The 18,637-nt window shown below is 37.9% G+C and overlaps 1 protein-coding gene across 1 annotated transcript in view; it reads right to left on the minus strand.

Annotated features, from left to right (window-relative positions):
- The window catches only part of TTC3 (tetratricopeptide repeat domain 3), a 121,000-nt gene that overhangs the window by 42,674 nt on the left and 59,689 nt on the right, over window positions 1–18,637 (minus strand). The window contains exons 21-30 of the mRNA XM_005595963.5: window positions 16,173–16,293; window positions 13,210–13,332; window positions 12,154–12,255; window positions 10,314–10,406; window positions 9,599–9,663; window positions 8,462–8,598; window positions 7,530–7,856; window positions 4,225–4,476; window positions 1,399–1,445; window positions 289–345 (exon numbers count right to left, since the gene is read on the minus strand). Of these exons, the coding sequence (XP_005596020.4) occupies window positions 289–345; window positions 1,399–1,445; window positions 4,225–4,476; window positions 7,530–7,856; window positions 8,462–8,598; window positions 9,599–9,663; window positions 10,314–10,406; window positions 12,154–12,255; window positions 13,210–13,332; window positions 16,173–16,293 (1,324 nt within the window). The remainder of the gene's footprint in view (window positions 1–288; window positions 346–1,398; window positions 1,446–4,224; window positions 4,477–7,529; window positions 7,857–8,461; window positions 8,599–9,598; window positions 9,664–10,313; window positions 10,407–12,153; window positions 12,256–13,209; window positions 13,333–16,172; window positions 16,294–18,637) is intronic.

The raw sequence follows: 18,637 nt of genomic DNA on the forward strand, positions 1-18,637 counted from the left end.
TTTTGAGACTTATTTTTGGGGACATTATGGCAATTTTTTTTTTACTCAGAAACATCTAAAAAAATAAAAAGGTCAATAAAGAATATGAGTCTCAAGACTTGCTATTATACAATATGAACCTGGAATTTCTTCAAAATGTAGAAGACTGCCAAAACATCTTTAAGTCTTAGAAAGTCTTTCTCTACAAATGTTTCAAAATATCCAAAGAATTGCTCAATTCTAATTTATATGTCCAACTAACTATTTTGGAGAGTTTAGACAATAATTAATACAGAAAATACTCCGTACCTTTGAATCCTTTGGCTTCTTTTTCTTGCCTTTGTTTTTCACCTTGGTAGAACTAAACTAAAAAATGGGGGGAAATCAGTGAACACTCAAATAACAGCATTATGAATCTCAACATAAAGAAACCATATTGGTTTTCACAGACTAGCCATAAGTTAAATGTACATAAAATGTTTAACAAAAATAACACTACAGTGTATCAGCCAAAGTGCTATGATTTATCATAGAAAACAAGCAAAATTTAATAATACCTAATGTTATAACTAAAATTAAATTGTTCCAACATTTTTATCTTATTTTCCACAGGGTTGGAATGTTGTTTCAAGTAATTAATCAGACTTTTACGTAATTCCAGTTATATGCTATAATAATATTTTTATTATTAATGTATTTCTTTCACTAAGCCACACTAGACATTCTGCACCTGACCACACACTGGGGCACAAACAGTGAATAATGAAGCCTTCAGCTCCTTATGGGGTATATCGGCTGTGTTTCCCTGCTTAGTCGGGCAATATTTGATGGAGCAGATTAAGATAAAATTTCATATAGATAGATGATTTGCTCCTGAAAATCAGTAAACGGGCATCTTTCTCTTTGAAAACTGCCACAATGCTGTGCTTTTCTCTATTTACTCACTTTCCTAAACTGAAGAATTTCTGAAGAATGAATAAAAGGCAACTGCAAACTACTAAGGAAGACAACTCTGGAACTGTTTTAACTTAAACTCAATTTAGAGCCACTCAAAACAAAGTCCCTTTGTTTTCCTTCTAGAGCAAAAATTAAAACTTTAGTTATTAAAGATAACTTTTCATTTTTATGCCAGGAAATGAAGAACTCTTCCTTTCTTAATTAGAATATTAATGTTTATCAGCTCTGAAACTTCATGGAAATTGTCTAATTTAAGCCTCATAGTTTGCTGATTATTGCTCCAATTCCAAGAAGAAGACTGGCAGTGACTTTCTAATGAAATAGTACATCTTACCCAGACGTCCTTTTAATGTGGTTCTTGAATATTGGCTGTGATGTCAATAAACACTGGCCTGGGTCCCCCTCTCATCCTTGGTTTAACATAGATTAGAACATAAGATTTCAAGTGATCAAGTAACTTACCAGTGCTTCACCACTGTCTTGTTTCCTTAACACAGTACAGCGGCTGTCTGCAGGAATATACAGATGGTTTTGTGAGGAAACTAAATATTTACATTTCCATATAATACACTAAAGCCTTAAAACAACTCCTGATACTACTGGCATAAGCCATGTTCTATTCTTTAATAGGCTTTGACACAAGTGTGGTTTAGAAACCAAGGGCAAAATGGCTGACTAAACAGGAAACCAACTACAAAGAACCATAAAACTTCAATCTGATTCAGCATAATGTGAGTGCCTTCTAGGTGCCATCTATGCTAGTGCTGGGAATAGAGATGCACAAGACAGTCCCTGCCATTGATGAACTCCTGCTCCACTGCCAGAAAGACAAACAGACAAACACCTGTAACCCAGAATGCTAAGTACCACATGAAACACAAGGCAACACAGCTCATGAAGGACTCAGGTCTGCAGTCTGCATGGGAGAGGCCCATAGGAGGGGCAAGGAGGACTCTGAGGAGGAGGGGACATTTAAGTTACTCTGGAAATGAACAAGCAAAGGGGTGGGGCATCGCTGGGGGAACTACATGAACAAAGACAGGAGTCAGGAAAGCACAAGGCAGGTTTGGGCACAGTGAGAAGTGGGGTGTGTGCTCAGAGACAGAGGAGGATGATGAACCCAGACCCCAGATGATGTGAATTTAATTTGTAAGTAAAACTAAACAAATGTTTCCCAAATTGAAGAGTTAAAAGAATCAGAGAGATGTTCTAGAAGAGTCACTACCTGCAATATAAGAGGAAGATGGAAGAGTGGGAGAGTCTAGAGGCATGGAGTCCAGTTTGGAGGCTACTATAGTAGTCTAACTATGGAAAGACAACTAAGGTCCTGGCCTTGGGAAGTGGGGTGACAGCAAAGGATAGATCAAGGACAAAGCTCATCTGGATTGATGACAAACAAGTTATACTCTTAATACTGAAAAGAAAGAATTGACACTAATTACAGAGTTTCCCGTTTAAAAACTAGATATACAATGTTATTGACTGAGATAAATTGAGGAAAAACAGATCTCTGAAGATGTGATAGGTGGGTTCAGTCATACTGCTTCAAGGGGTTCTTTGGCTGTCTGACAGAAATACCCTAGGGAATCATGCATGAAGAGGTCAGGGGAAAAGTCGGGGCTCTCAGTTATCACAGCACTAGTGACACTGTCGAACACTCTAATCTACAAGATCAGTGGATTTTGAAAAGTTTTAAGAAATATAAGCATTCCTTTAAATGAGGAGATAAAACTGAAAATGTTTGGGGTGAAGGTGGAAGGCAGAGCTACTGGACTTGAGAATCCATTGGGATTGCCAATAATTTGGTTAGTGGCTTCTGACCTCATGACTAGAAACAGAGAAACAGTAGCAGCTGGAAGTGCTGTTTTTTATGTAGAGAACACAAGTTAAAGGACTAGTGGACGCTAAGAGGGAACTGTGTCCTTTTTAGTTGTCTTGTTTTGTGATCCAAACATGCATCAGATTTTGTAAGCTCAGTCCTGGGACAGCATTTTATTACCACCAGCAGCAAACTGATGGTAATAAATTCAGGCTATCAAGTAGCATGTCACCTTCAGTCATGAAGCAGTATCCTGAAAAGATAAAGCCATCTGTATTTGAGTGTGCTCTTTTCTAAGAACTTTCGTTGTCAAAAGTAAGCTTTCCACTTCCTTATACTGCATTGGAACTTTATCATCTGTGACACCATCGTACAAGGCTGGACCTTTTAATGTACTCTTTAAAACAAACAGCATGACATTTAAAAGTCTAACTCCTAACAATACATAGAGGAGACTTCTGATTCTGAGGGATTTGGGGATTATCATAACATGTTTATGTAGTATGAAAGGTAAGAAATTATTATTTAGAATCTAGGAATATGAGAATTTTTAAGTAAAACAGGACCACACAAGTCACTGCCTCCAGATCATCTCATTTTAATATGAGGAAATTAAGATCTAAGAGAAGAGAAGGAATTAGCTGCTAGCTAGCTAGTTAGTTCAAGCTGGACTCCATGCCGTTACCCAAATAGGCCCCCCAGTTCCAAATAAGCCCTGACACCCAGCTTTCTAACTCCACTTTCACATTCAGAGCCCATCTGAGACTCTACCCCTGCACCACAGCTTTCCTCTCTCCCAGGGAGAAAGTGTTGGGTCCTTCCTTTGATGCCCTTGGCACTTTCTCTGGCCCTCCTGTATTGAGCTTACTACCATGTTACTGTTATTGGTGCATGCTTCTTATTCTCTTTTCTAGAACACAAGGTCCTCAAGGGCAGAGACAAGTGTAAGCATTTCTGAATTCCTTCTCAACACCCATCACTGGGCCCACAAGGTTTTTAATGAACTAAACTAAGGGAGAAGCTGTGCCATAACCTACTTTTCCTGACCCCTAGTTCTAGGCTCTTCCCATTAAAACATGGGGCATCCATTCTAGATTTTGCAAACATCACCTACTTCTGCAGGCCAATGTTTTCTAAAATGCTACAAATCAAACCACTTGCTAATAGATTCTGTCAATGTAACATGCAATCTTTCCCATGATGCTGTGAAAATATCTAAGACGGGAAGAATATTGTGTATTGTTAGCATAACATACCCACATTTGAGTATCTCTTTAACTGATAAAGTAAAAAAGCTTTATGATATAAAAAAATTGCTACTGTTAATCACTAACTTCCCCACATAAACTGGTTGTACCATAATAATTTTCACTATTTTCTTTGTTATGTATTTAAACAAGCTAGGTCCTTCACAGATTTTTTTCCCCTTAAGGTTAAATGTAATATAAATCTAAATTCAGTGTACATACCCATTATATCAAAGAATTCATCTAAAGCACTATGCAACGCTGGGAACTTGTCTCTGTGTTCTTCTAGCAGCCATATTAAACAACGGGCTTCCTTCAGTGATGTTGGCTCAGAGAAATAATCAAGTTGCTTTCCTTCTATAGAGTCTAGTTTGTGACCATATTTCTCATGCCAGAGGAAAGTCATGATACTAAAATCAAGCTGTTTAAGAGATGCTCCATAACGAGAAAAGAAAGGTCCTGTGGCATCTAAGCCTGTAATAAAAACAAAACCCAAATCAGAAGAGGAGGGAAATTATTTACTGTAAAATCACATTCAGTCTCACATCTCTGAAAGCAGCTGACTATAGTTTGCTTATATTCTCAGCAAAAACATTTAAATAGTTGAGAACAGATTCGTTCAAGCTATTAGGCATTTTAGAAACACCATTTAATATTGTTAGACTAATTATAATAATTCTTGTCTACTAGATTTGAATAATGTGGGCCAAAGCCTTCTACTATCATAGTTACCTTTATTAGACCTAGGAGATGAAAGTATGGCATTAAATTTCTTTAAAAATATAACAATGAGGCCAGGTATGGTGGTTTAGGCCTGTAACCCTAGCACTTTGGGAGGCCAAGGCTGGAAGATCACTTGAGGCCAGGAGTTCAATACCAGCCCTGGCAACATAGCAAGACCCCTATCTCTACAAAAAAAAAAAAAAAAAAAAATTAGCCAGGCATGGTGACAAATGCCTATAGTCCCAGCTACTTGGGAGGCTGAGGTGGGGGGATTGTTTGAGCCCAGGACTTTAAGGCCACAGTGAGCTATGATGGCACCACTGCACTCTAGCCTGGGTGATAGGGCAAGATCCTATCTCTAAAAAAAAAAAAACCCAAACAATGTTTTCACGAATTCATAATGACTTTCATTCCAATTAGTACAAACTAGCAAGATTTTATGTTTCTTTATATGGATTCCATAGTAACAAAACATCAACAATATGCAAAATCTTTCCAAATGTGTCTAAAAGAGGAAATGGGTAAACCCATTCCCCAACACCTAAAATAACTGCTCCTTATTCCCCAAAATGTGGGTCCTCACCTTCCTCTACAAAAAAATCAAGGTGGTCAGTATGCCTACTTTTATTCTCCACTCTCCAAATTAGAAAACAGGGTGACTGCAATCTCATACACACTCCTATTGAAATGACAGTGAAGCCCCACTCCTGATGAACAGCTACCAAAAAGAAAAAAGGAGCTCTGTCCAGTTTCTCCATCATGCCTCTAATACAAAATGGTCACTTCTTCCAAGGGCGTCAGTCAACAAATGAAGTCAATAAATGAAGCAGAGATTGCTCAGAGTCAAAATTACCCTAGACTGCTCGCTTCCGGATTAAAGAGGTAGCTTGCAGAGATCATATTGCAGGAAAATTAGGATCTTTGAACACCAGAATCAGGGACCATGTAGAATACTCACACAATAAAAGATTTAGGAGAGCCCAGTGAAGAAACAGCACACTCCCATTCCCCATCCAAGTCGGAGCTTGTGCTCAGTGAGGGGAATGCAGGCAGGCAGTGTTCACTATTGAAATGTTAAATTTATCTCACTAGTGCTCTATTACTTCTCTCTCTCCCTCCCTCCTTTCCTCTCTTCAATCTTTTGCTGAACATAAAAACTGACCTCTCTTATGTTAAATACGTGCACGATATAAGTCCACCCAACAGACGTTTTATGAGAAGTAAAATTCCAGGAAATGAAAACTGCTTTACTTATTATTTAAGTAAGTGTGCATTTTACCTCAGGACTGCAGTAACCCCCTTACTAATTAACATGCTTGAACTCATTTCACAACTTTAAATAAAAATTGCTACTTTAAACAGTATACATATATCCTTATTAAAATACCTTTAATCTTCAGAATAAACATGGTTTATATCAAAAGACATGTTCACCCTTTCCTGCCAGTAAGCTGGAGGGCTCAAGTGCTGCATTTACCTGAATGAACAATGGCTGGCAGTCTTGACCGTGTAGCATAACACAGGCAAACCTACTTCTCCAGTCCTAAGTATCTCCTAAAGCATGTTAAAGCAAGCAATAACTTTATAATGTGCTTACTTGATATTCACTAGTGACAATCTTGTCACTTAAAAATAACTTTCCGGGATCACAAATCCATGACGATCTATGCTCAAGGCAGGCATGTTCAGCTGTCTAACTATGCCAAGCTTGCTGCCATCTTACACTGTCTCTTCTGGCAGAAACTGACCAATATCTTCTCTGAAACCCTAGAATTCTAATAGCCCCACGTTTCTAAACATTGGGGACGGCTGGCAGAGGCTTGGCAGGCCCACTCTGTGGTCTGCTGCTAAAGGCCCTGCCTTTTTCCTGTGGCTTCCTTTAGCCTTTTATCTAATAGTTGCCAACGGAATAAACTATTGTGCTAGGCCAGTTGCTATCCAGTCACTAAGATAAATAGTGCCCTGGTAGGTGCCCAAAGCATCCCTACCTTGTGTTACACAACAACTGCATCTGCAGCTGCCTTCTTCAGTCCTACATGGCCTTAGGCAAAGCGCCTGCTTTGGGGGAAGGCAGGGGGCTTGCTCACTCTTCCCTTCTCCCAGCCAAGTTACTAAAGTCAGAACACAGTACAGAGTCATATAATCCTGTGATTTACCACAGCTCAGTCCAACCCTAGGATATGTTTCTCTTAATCTCTAGATACAGATTTGCCCTAGGTGACCCTGAGCAATTAAGTCTCATCCACTCTTCCCTCTAAATTTTTCTTCAAATAATCTGAATTATATATTTGTCTTCTCAACACAGCTCCGGAGCAGGGGCACCCTCCAGGATGTGTTATTTACCATGGTTGTGCCTAGTATTCACACATCTACACATTTACAAATAGTTTAGTCTAATACAGGTCTGGATTTCTTTACTGACTGGTCTTTCCTTAGATTGCACCTTTTGAAAAAGTATACTGTAACCTACCTATAAAATAACCTAAAAATTGTGGTGTATGTGTGTGTGTGTAATAGTTTTTCTGTTTTTTAAAGGCCTTCATATATTTAGTTCTTTTTTAAAAAAATTCTTTTAGAAACAGGTCTTGCAACATTGCCAGGTTGGTCTCAAATTCCTGAGCTTAAGCAATCATCCTGCCTCAGCCTCCCAAGTAGCTGGGACTGGAAAAGTATTCTTAACCATACAAATTTATAGTCCTGCATTTAAAGTTATAAATTATATGACAAGAAAATGAAAATGACTCAGAGACCTACACTTCCCCTTCCTACTAAAGTATATTGCTCTAGAATATAAAGGGACATACCAAAGCTATTAAGTTTTTGGATCCAGGCGGCCAATTTGGGCTCCACTTCTTTAAGCTCACTCAAAACATGCAGAAATATTCTTGTTTTTACTCTGTTCTTTTCTTGAATCAAGTGACGAATAACATAGTCCACTGCTTCATTTAGAAAATTTCTGCTAGAAAAACAGGTTGTATAGTCTTCTGTGCTCAAAACTTTCCAAGAAAGCAATTCTTTGAGAAGCGTGGCTGTATTCTGTATGCCAGATTTGATTTTGTCAGCATACTGCTTTATACACTGTAGAATTCTGTCATCAAGGAACTGACAATGCTGAACATTGTCTACAGTTTCTAAGGATAAATAACGATGGTTAAAGTGATAAATAGGACTAATTCACAATGATATAAACTTAGAAATAATGTAAAATTACATAATATAAAATGATTCAGATTGATTATATTGTTTTACTAAACAACTCAAGAAACTTTAATTAGAAATATAAACATTTAACAATACTTTTGAAAAGACATGAAAGTGCACGTTAAAATAAACATATCAAAAGCAAGCATTTTATACCCTTCATTCTGAACCATTCATGTAGCTTAAAACTTAGTTCCTCTAAAACATGGCCACTTCCTTCAACAATCCTAACCCAGCTTCATTAACTACCTTAACTTTACATACAATAAATATGTTTAGACATCAAGCAAGGAAAGTTAAAATACAATCTCTGAAAGGTTTTTCAGTGGGAATACAATCTCTGAAAGGTTTTTCACTGCTCTTTACACCAACCCGATTCTGTCTTTGAGTAACAGAAGACAGTGATAGTATTAAATTACTAACTGAAATCTTCATTTCAATTCAATATCAATGAACCTAAGGCCCAAAATATGCTTATACTTATACTTTTAAACGAGAGTATAATATTCGTATCATGGCTTTGGCTTATGCATACCTTTCTGCTCTTCCTTTTTGGGTGGATTACTTTCTCTTAAGTCCTCCTCCATTCTTTCTTGTGCTAATTTTTTTGCTTCTTTTTTTTGGATCTTTCTCTTCAATTTTTTGTCTTCTTTCAGTCTTAGTTTCTCTAGGCTGATAAACATTTACAATTAGCGATAACTCGATGAACTGTTTTCCTCTATCATAGAAACCATCTTCCAAGCAATACATTAGAAGTTTTCCTTTTTAATTAGAGCCCAGCCTACATCTTCCATTCAATATGAGAAACTGTCAGTATTGTCAAAATAAGGGTACTTGTTTCATGAAAACAAGAACCTCAATGATTAGGTGATGTCTAAGGATGCAGTCTACAGATTGTATAGATGTCACTTCCATGTATGTAAGTTACTTCATAAGATAAACAGAAATAGTACAAATTACTCTGCAAAATAATTCATATAAACTCTCATTTCTAAGAAAGGTCCCATAGTAAAATATAGTTTTCACATCCCAATAATAACCCACAACACTATAATTTGGTTGATCTGGTTACAATGAATTCTCTCCAACAAATAATTCTGTTCATCTTTTCTTTTGCTTTTTCTTGGTCACAAATGATAAAAAATAATCACTTCTTAGAAAGAAAAACAAGAAGCAGGACCAAAAAGAAAAGAAAAAAGAATCTGAATTATTTGATCTAAAAAAAAAGCTATAGAGAAGTAATAATTTAGACAGTACATTGAATATTTCAGGGTAAAAAACAGTCATAGGTTCAAAATGTTTATTGAAGAGAGATAAAAAGAAAAATATGCTTTTGGAATTAAAGTTTCAACAACTGACAGCAAACTATATAGTTTTTATATAAACGCCAAATGTATTCATCAAACATGTAATTTCACAGCATCAAATGTTCTAATTTTACTTGTAAATTCAACCACTAGATAAATAATTCTGAATCAAGTTTTTAGTATTTAGTCATTCTAGGCTAGTTCTCTTTAAGTTTTAAATTTCCATAAAAATCATTTCTAAAAAACACTTATTTGGATATATGTATACACAGCCAATTTTTTAAAAGGCATAATTTAGAAATCTGCATTTAATTGAATTATATTCTAAGAGACATCATCAAACCACTGATTGTTAAAAATCTTACCTAGAACATTTCTGTTTCAGAATAGGTCTTGGAGGAACCTTTTCTTTTATGACCTTGTGTTCAAACTTTAAATAAAACAAAGACATCCAAAATTTGTCTCATACTCCCATGACATAAAACACAAAACCACAAGTGACAAGTATTTCAGAAGCACACATAATGTTCAGTTTGATAGAGAACAGTGATGATGTTCTGACCCAAACAAAAGCCCAGAAAGCTTTAGCAAAATAATTTACTGAAGAGGAACAAGAGCGTAGACACACTTGAGGAAAAGGATTTTAAAAAATTAAGAGTAAGCAGATGATCTAATGAAGTGTAAATATTATTACAACTACCCACTCCTGCCACTCCCATGTCATGAAGTTAAAGGTAATCCCTCAAGATGCTCTTCCCCCTCCCTAAAAACCTGCACACCCACTAATGCCCAAAAGTTTACCAGGATTAAGAAAATGAAGTTATCAAAAAGAGTAAAAACAGTAAAACTAAGATATAAAAAGCCTCCTTTTCCTATTAAAAAAATAAAAGAATATACGAATGCTTTCATTACAATGAAGCATTCTCACATCCAAGTATTTTCTATATTTTCTTAAACGAAGTAATTGCTTCTTTCCTGGAAAATATCCAAATTACATGACATCTACAAATTCAAATCATGTTTCAAAAGGTGTAAACATTTTGGTTATCTATTTAACAAGGTTTCCCCTTTATTACTTACTTCACATTTAACTTGACCACCACTGCTGAAGATGATAATCTTAGAAATGACACCTTCACAGTCAGGGGTAAGACATATTCCTTGTAGAAAATCCTATTTGATTAAAAAAAAAAAAAAAAGAAAAATGTTACATCTGGGGGGATAAATCTATACATGTATACTACTTTTACCACTAGGAACAGTCAAAATACGGACTAAAACCATCTTCAGGGAAGTGGTGAAAATCCTTACTCACTGCCATGTGAATTTTAAGGCTTCCATGTAGGAAAAACATACTTTCAGGTGTGGGTCTGACCATGTGACTTGCTTTCATCAATGCAAAGTGACCAGACATGATGTACACATGTCTAGACAAAAGGTTTAACAAACACTTTATAGACTGGACATTGTACTTTTTCCTCTGACACAGGAAGATGTTCCAGAAAAGGGTCATTCTTCAACTTAGATTGAGAAACAAGGAATAAAGCCACACAGAATAAAGCTGCTACAGCCCAGTCCCAGCCAACAACTGCAGAACTGTAGGACTAGTCATGTAAGCAAAAAACAAACTTCTCTGAATGTATGCCACAAGATATTTGGGTGTATATTACTTCAGCATATCCTAGTGAAAGCTAACTAATTTAAAGAGCATATTTAAAACCATGGGAATGGTTAAGACCACTAAAAGACGGTATATCGCTAGAGAAACTCAATTTAGGTAAGACAAAGACATAGCAGAAGTGACTCAAAGGTGACAGTTATTTACTCACATCATTCTATTGTTAATTAATTATGTGAAAATGTACAAAATGTGAGAATTTATTTCTACCAAACTTTAATAATTGCTATCGTTAACAGATGCCTAGTACAACTGCCTTATTCTTTCCCAAATAAGAACAGTGGTCTGCATAAGCCTAAGAAGTGTAGGAAAAGGTCCATAGTTTCTACAGATCAGAAACAAATTCTATGAATACAAATAAGATCGTAATATTGTGTCTTCCCTCAAAGTATGTCTACTTCATGGTAGTTAATGTCATTATCTTGATAATAAGAAAATCCCTGGTGAGAAATGGCAGTTTAAAATTGAAGTTTATCCTTCTTCCCAACATTAAAAAAATTGTTTTGAGTTGATTTCTTAGTACAAATTACCGCATCAAATTTTGGTTTTGAAACCTCTAATTCCACATCAAAACTTTCAAGTGGGGTCTGGCACAGTAGCTCATGCCTATAATCCCAGCACTTTGGGAGGCTGAAGTAGGATCACTTGGGTCAAGGAGTCTGAGGCTGCAGGGAGCTACGACTGCACCACTGCACTCTAGCCTGGGCAACACAGTGAGATCCGTCTCTTTAAAAAAACAAAGCCTCTATGGTTAATGCCTTCATGATTGTATAAATAAAAACAAAACCTGATTTTTCACTTTATTATTAAAGTTATAATTTAAAACTTTCTGGCCGGGCGCGGTGGCTCAAGCCTGTAATCCCAGCACTTTGGGAGGCCGAGACGGGCGGATCACGAGGTCAGGAGATCGAGACCATCCTGGCTAACACGGTGAAACCCCATCTCTACTAAAAAATACAAAAAAACTAGCCGGGCGAAGTGGCGGGCGCCTGTGGTCCCAGCTACTCGGGAGGCTGAGGCAGGAGAATGGCGTAAACCCGGGAGGAGGAGCTTGCAGTGAGCTGAGATCCGGCCACTGCACTCCAGCCTGGGCGACAGAGCCAGACTCAGTCTCAAAAAAAAAAAAAAAAAAAAAAAAAACTTTCTAATTATGTGCAGAATGTTCAGGAAGGAATTCTTGGGGGAAAAAATTGACATACAGTAAGTATACTGAAAAATTCAGACAATCTGGTTATGCTTTACCTTGTCAATTTTATCATTAAAGGTTGTACTTTTTAACTTCTTCCAGCAATTCATGTGAAATTCTATTTTACAGTACTGGCAACAGCTGATGCGTATAAAACCCTGGGGTTACAAAAAAATGTGTAATTAACGTTTTAATAATGTCTCTGCACACACACTCATTACAACACACATAAAGACAAAGAGAGAGAGCTTGACTAACATGTTTACTTAAACAGCATAAAGTCACATTATTCTTTATATCAAATATTTTATAAACATTATTTCATCTGATTTACTAACCAGGGACATTGGAACAGTAGGACAAGGGCAGCTACTATCTTCTTGAATAAACCAGTATAACTTAATTAAGTGCCAGACTTATCTCAAATTTTGGTCTTTAGCAGCTAATTCAGTGATCACAATGACCTTTAGATTCGGGACTCAAATTTTATGAGACATCAGAATTGCAACAAATCAGAGATAACAATCTCACTTTGTTTCCTATCCTCCTAAGGTAGCTGGAAGAGGAAAAGGAATGAGCCAGCCTGCCTTCTCAGGTCACTACCCCAGCCCACAGTGTTTATACATCAGTGGCTCTGGTTCCCATGTGAGATGATGTAGACCTAAAAAGTACAGGAAGGCTGGGCGTGGTGGTTCATACCTGTAATCCCAGCACTTTGGGAGGCTGAGGGGGGCAGATTACGAAGTCAAGAGATTGAGACCATCCTGATCAATAGGATGAAACTCTGTCTCTACTAAAAATACAAAAATTAGCTGGGTGTGCTGGGACACGCCTGTAATCCCAGCTACTTGGGAGGCTGGGGCAGGAAAATTGCTTGAACCCAGGAGGCGGAGGTTGCAGTGAGCCAAGATTGTGCCACTGCGCTCCAGCCTGGGTGACAGAGTGAGACTCTGTCTCAAAAAAAAAAAAAAAAAAAAAAAAAAGTCCAGGGAAAGGGGTGGACAACTGCTAACTAGCCAGAGAACTTGGGTGCTTCCAATTAGAGATTGTTTTGAGCCCATTTTAAGGAATGATTTTGCAAGTTAATGTCCCACTGTACACTCATTATTTACCTTAAAGTCTGGATCAGTTATGTATATCTGGATCTTAGAATATCCATGGCACTTCTGATAGCAACAAATGGCATCTGGCACTGGAGGGAACTTGCATTCTTCAACAAATTTCTCTAACAGCATCTAAAACAAAATAAACAAAAATGATACCATTACAATACTAATCTGTCAATAAAAATGTCTGTGATTTCAATAACCTCTTGCCATCAAAATATTTTCAGCATAAGAATGACTAAATTTTTTTCACCAACAACAAACTACATACAACTTTTAAAGTGTTTCCTTTTAAAAGGAAGGCTGATACAAAGACATAAGAGATTTAAAAAGAGGACTTAACCAAATTTTTTTTCAGAATTTCGAAAGAATCAAAATTTTGTCCTGTTACAATCATCAAATCTCATTTCATAATTTACAACTCTCTGAAATCTCCCATAAGCATTAAGAGGAAGTCAAGCAAGGCAGAATAACCCTTAGGGGAATCCTGAGGACTTTACCGGCTCCTCTTGCCTGACATCACCTCATCCAGGATCCTAACACTCCCATGATCTTCCTCCTTGCAGCTCTGCCACTGTTGTTTGTGGACTCCCTGACGAATTATTCCATGGCTAATGAAGCCCCCAAGAGACTCATGCCATGCCTCCAGTGCTGGCTTTTTGTTATCAATAGCTCCTGTGCCTCCATCCCAATCTTGTATGAAGAGAGGAAAATCCAAGAATCCCTGTGTTTTATTTTTTATAACAGCTTTGTTGAGATATAATTAACACACTATACAACTCAAATAAAGTGTAGTTCAGTGGTTTTCAGCATATTCACAGGATGTACCGACATCACCACAATCTAAATTTAGAACATTTTCAACAAGAAACTCCATATGCATTAACAGTCCCTCCTCATTTTCCCCTAACCTCCCAGGCCCAGCAATCACTAGTCTGCTTTCTGTCCTATATACAGATTTGCCTATTCTGGAGATTTCATACAAATGGACTCACACAAGCCCTTTGTGTTTGGCTTCTTTTATTTAGCATAATGTTTCCAAGGTTCATACATGCTGTAGCATGTTATCAAGTACTTTTTTTTTTTTTTTTGAGACAGGGTCTTACTCTGTTACTCAGGCTGGAGTGCAGTGGCACAATCTCAGCTCACTGAAACCTCTGCCTCCTAGGTTCAACTGATCCTCCCACCTCAGCCTCCTGAGTAGCTGGGACTACAGGTGTGTGCCACCATGTTTGGCTAATTTTTGTATTGACGGGTTTCGCCATGTTGCCCAGGCTGGTCTGGAACTCCTGAGCTCAAGCAAGCTTCCTGCCTTGGCCTCCCAAAGTGGTGGGATTACAGGCGTGAGCCACCACACTTGGCCATTTGTTTTTGAGGCAGACTCTCACTCTGTTGCCCAGGCTGCACTGCAGTGGCACAATCAAGGCTCACTGCATCCTCAACCTCCCAGATTCCAATACTTATTTACCTATTTATCAGTTGATGAATACTTGGGCTATTTCCCATTTTGGGCTATCATGACTAACGCTGCTATGAACATTCACGTACAAGTTTTTGTGAGAACATGTTTTCCTTTCTCTGTACACACCTAGGAGTGAAACTGCTGGATCATATGGTATGCTATAGTTTGAATGTTTGACCCTCCAAACCACATGTTGAAATCTGATCCCTGGTGTTGGAGGTGAGACACAGTGGGAGGCGTTTGAGTCATGGCGAGGAATCTCTCATGAATAGATTAATTCCCTCCCGGGGGTGAGTGAGTTCTCTCTCCATTAGTTCCCTAAAGAGTTGGTTGTTAGAAAGAGTCTAGCACTTCCCCGTCTCTCACCATATGATCTCTACAGACTGGCTCTCCTACGCCTTCTCACATGAGTAGGAGCTGCTGAAGGCCCTCACCAGCAGATGCTGACACCATGCTTCTTATACAGACTGCAAAACCATAAGCCTACTTTTCTTCATAAATCACCCAGTCTCAAGTACTCCTTTATAGCAACACAAATGGACTGAGACATGGTAACGCTATGTTTAACTGTCTGAGGAACTGCCAGACTATTTTCCAAAAGCAGCTGCATCATTATACATTACCACCAGCAGTGTCTGAATGTTCCCATTTTTCTATACCCTTGCCAATATTTATTGTCTACCCACATCCTAGTGAGTGTGAAGTGGTATCTCACTGTGGTTTTGATTTGTATCTCTCTGATAGCTAATAATGCTGAATATCTTTTCATGTGCTAATTGGCCATTTGCATATCTTCTTTGCAGAAATGTCTATTCAGATCCTTTGTCTACTTCTTAAATTAGATTATTTGTCTTTTTATTATTGAGTTGTACAAGTTGACTTCTGTGGTTTTAAAAGCTTCAGCCAAAATCAAGTTCTGAGTATATGTGAGAGTTCACTACAAGTAAAAGCCTATCTCAGTCATTTCACACATAAGTCTTTCTAGAACAAGTAAAGCATCTTTATGCTTCTGGATGTGAGACTAAATTCATATTTTTCTGAATCTTCAAGTACCATCTCAGTAACTGTGGTAACTTTATGATGAAACAACAATACTATACCTTCCTCTAAGTACAACCAAGTCCAGCATACTACAGGATCACGTACACTCAGAAGTCAGAATGCCTGGACTCAAGTCCCAGGACCACGATTTGCTTGCTGTTTCACCTTGAGTGCATCATTTCACCTCTCTAAACTTAACCTTCCTCATCTGTAAAATGGGAATGATCACAGTGCCCCCTGCACAGGCCTGCTGTAAGGATTAAGCATAACGATAAGTGGAAGGTACAGGACTGGCACATAGAAAACATTCAATAAATGTCAGAGAATCTCAATAGACTGTAGAGGGGAAATGCATGTAAGGGAAGTGGGGATGGAATGCTCCTACTTCTCTGCCTCCTGCTACCTGAGTCAGTCAATGCAGATAAGCATTCACAGTAAGAAACACTTTGCAAAAATAAATGGTTACCTTTATTTTTTGTGGCTGAGACTCTTCAATAATCACATTACTTGTGGGCCAAGTTAACACTCCAGGAAGACGATAAATCAAGGTTCTTGCTTTCTCAAAGTGATTGAGAGCTTCTAGAAATCTAAAGTCAAAATTATGAAAAAGGCATTAAAGATATAAAATGGTATTTTCATTCCCCTCAACAAAAGTCACCAAAGATCTCAAGCTTACTGGGATGAATACATTTGCTGAATCACTGAACAGCAATATTCAATGTAACCTAAATTTTCTTTAAAAAAACAAAGTCACTATTGCTGTTTTGCTATAAAAGTAATACACATTAAACACAACTCGTCTTGGACACTGGCTTTATTGTGCTAGGTGTATACTAGTTTGTTGTTGTTGTTGTTTTTGTTGCTGTTTTTGAGATGGAGTCTCACTCTGTCACCCAGGCTGGAGTGCAGTGGCGCGATCTCAGCTCACTGCAACCCCCACCTCCTGGGTTCAGCGATTCTTTCTGCCTCAGTCTCCCAAGTAGCTGTAACTACAGGCACGCACCACCACACCCGGCTAATTTTTGTATTTTTTTAGTAGAGAAAGGGTTTCACCATATTGGCCAGGCTGGTGCCGAACTCCTGACCTCATGATTCACCCGCCTAGGCCTCCCAAAGTGCTGGTACAGGCATGAGCCACCACGCCTGGCCAATGTACGCTAGTTCTTTTAAAGTTGATACTTACTTTTTAAAGTTTCGAACAATTGAAACACAAAATTGAATAATCTATTCAATCTTTGTTTCATTAACTAAACTAAAGTAGATTCTTATACAGAAACAGCAAACTTCCACTTCAACTAATAATTCATAAATAGGGGAATTTTTATTTTATTTGACTCAGGACAACGGTAGTAAAAATTTCTCTGCTAAAAAGTTTTTTTTAAGGCATCATGTATTCTGGACGTTTTCTCTCAACCATAAAACAGTAAATTATTTTAACAAAACAAATATTTAAATGTGTATTTAAATTGCTTTAACTATAAATATGAAATGTTTTACTTCTGATTTCATTCATGATTTGAAGAAATAATGTCAACAGATTCCCACAGTCCATTCAACGAATACTGAAGTACTTAATTATAAAGTTAACCAAGGCTGGGCGCAGTGGCTCATGCTGGTAATTTCAACACTTTGGGAGGCCAAGGCAGGTGGATCACCTGAGATCAGGAGTTCGAAACCAGCCTGGCCAACATAGTGAAACCCTGTCTCTACTAAAAATACAAAATTAGCTGGGTGTGGTGGTACATGCCTGTAATCGCAGCTACTTGGGAGACTGAGGCAAGAGAATTGCCTCCAGGAGGCAGAGGTTGCAGTGAGCCGAGACTGCACCATTGTACCCCACCCTGGGCAACAAGAGCGAAACTCTGTCTCAACAAAAAAAAAAGTTAACCAAGTCTTTATTCATCTCTTCACACTAGAGAAGACTTTCCTGCCTTCTCTAATCCTGAAATGACTTCCCAATTTAAAAACTTATTTTTGCCTACAGCTATAGTAAGATTCACGTGCAGAAAAGCTAGACCACCATCCACCGTAAGACGGTCATACATCACAGGATTTCAAAGCAGAAACTGCACATTGCAACACCAAAAAACAGCGTATTTGCTATTCAGTCCCACACCGTAATATTCAAAAATTAAAATGTAAATGCTTTTCAATATGGAAAAGACTTTCTAGTTTTGCACAATCTCCATGATTCTAAACATTTAAGTAATTTTTCTAGACCTTGTGAATTTGCATGTGACTGCTACATCAAACGGTTATAACCTAAACAATTTATACTAAACTTTTAAACTAGTTTCATTTGCTAATCCTGTAAAGGTGCTTGCTAAGTCCTCACTTTCCCTGCATCTACTTGATCCTTAATATAGCTTAGCTAAGACAGACAGTAATTTCACGAAGTAAAAAAAAACTTTCTTTCTTTTTTTTTGAGACAGAGTGTCGCTCTGTCACCCAGGCTAGAGTGCAGTGGCACAATCTCGACTCACTGCAACCTCTGCCTCCTGGGTTCAAGCAATTCTCCTGCCTCAGTCTCCCGGTAGCTGGGACTACAGGTGCACACCACCACACCCGGCTAATTTTTGTATTTTTAGTAGAGACGGGGTTTCACCATATTGGTCAGGCTGGTCTCGAATTCCTGACCTCAGGTGATTCACCCACCTCGGCCTCCCAAAGTGCTGGGATTCCAGGTGTGGGCCACTGTGCCTGGCCAAAAAAAAACTTTAATTTAAAAAAATCTATAAAGGAGGTTCTAGGCACATTCTAAGCCTGAGGTGGGGGGTTCCCCCAAAATCTCACAAAATTTCCCCTAACAAGTTAAATGAAAATTGAAAGATAGTTAGAAATTATAAATAATATTCAATCGGTCAACAATTATTTCTTTATACAGTAATCTAAAATACCTACCTCTATACTGGGTACAAGTGGCAGAACAGA

This window comes from Macaca fascicularis, chromosome 3 (assembly GCF_037993035.2).
Source record: "Macaca fascicularis isolate 582-1 chromosome 3, T2T-MFA8v1.1".
Classification (NCBI taxonomy): Eukaryota; Metazoa; Chordata; class Mammalia; order Primates; family Cercopithecidae; genus Macaca; species Macaca fascicularis.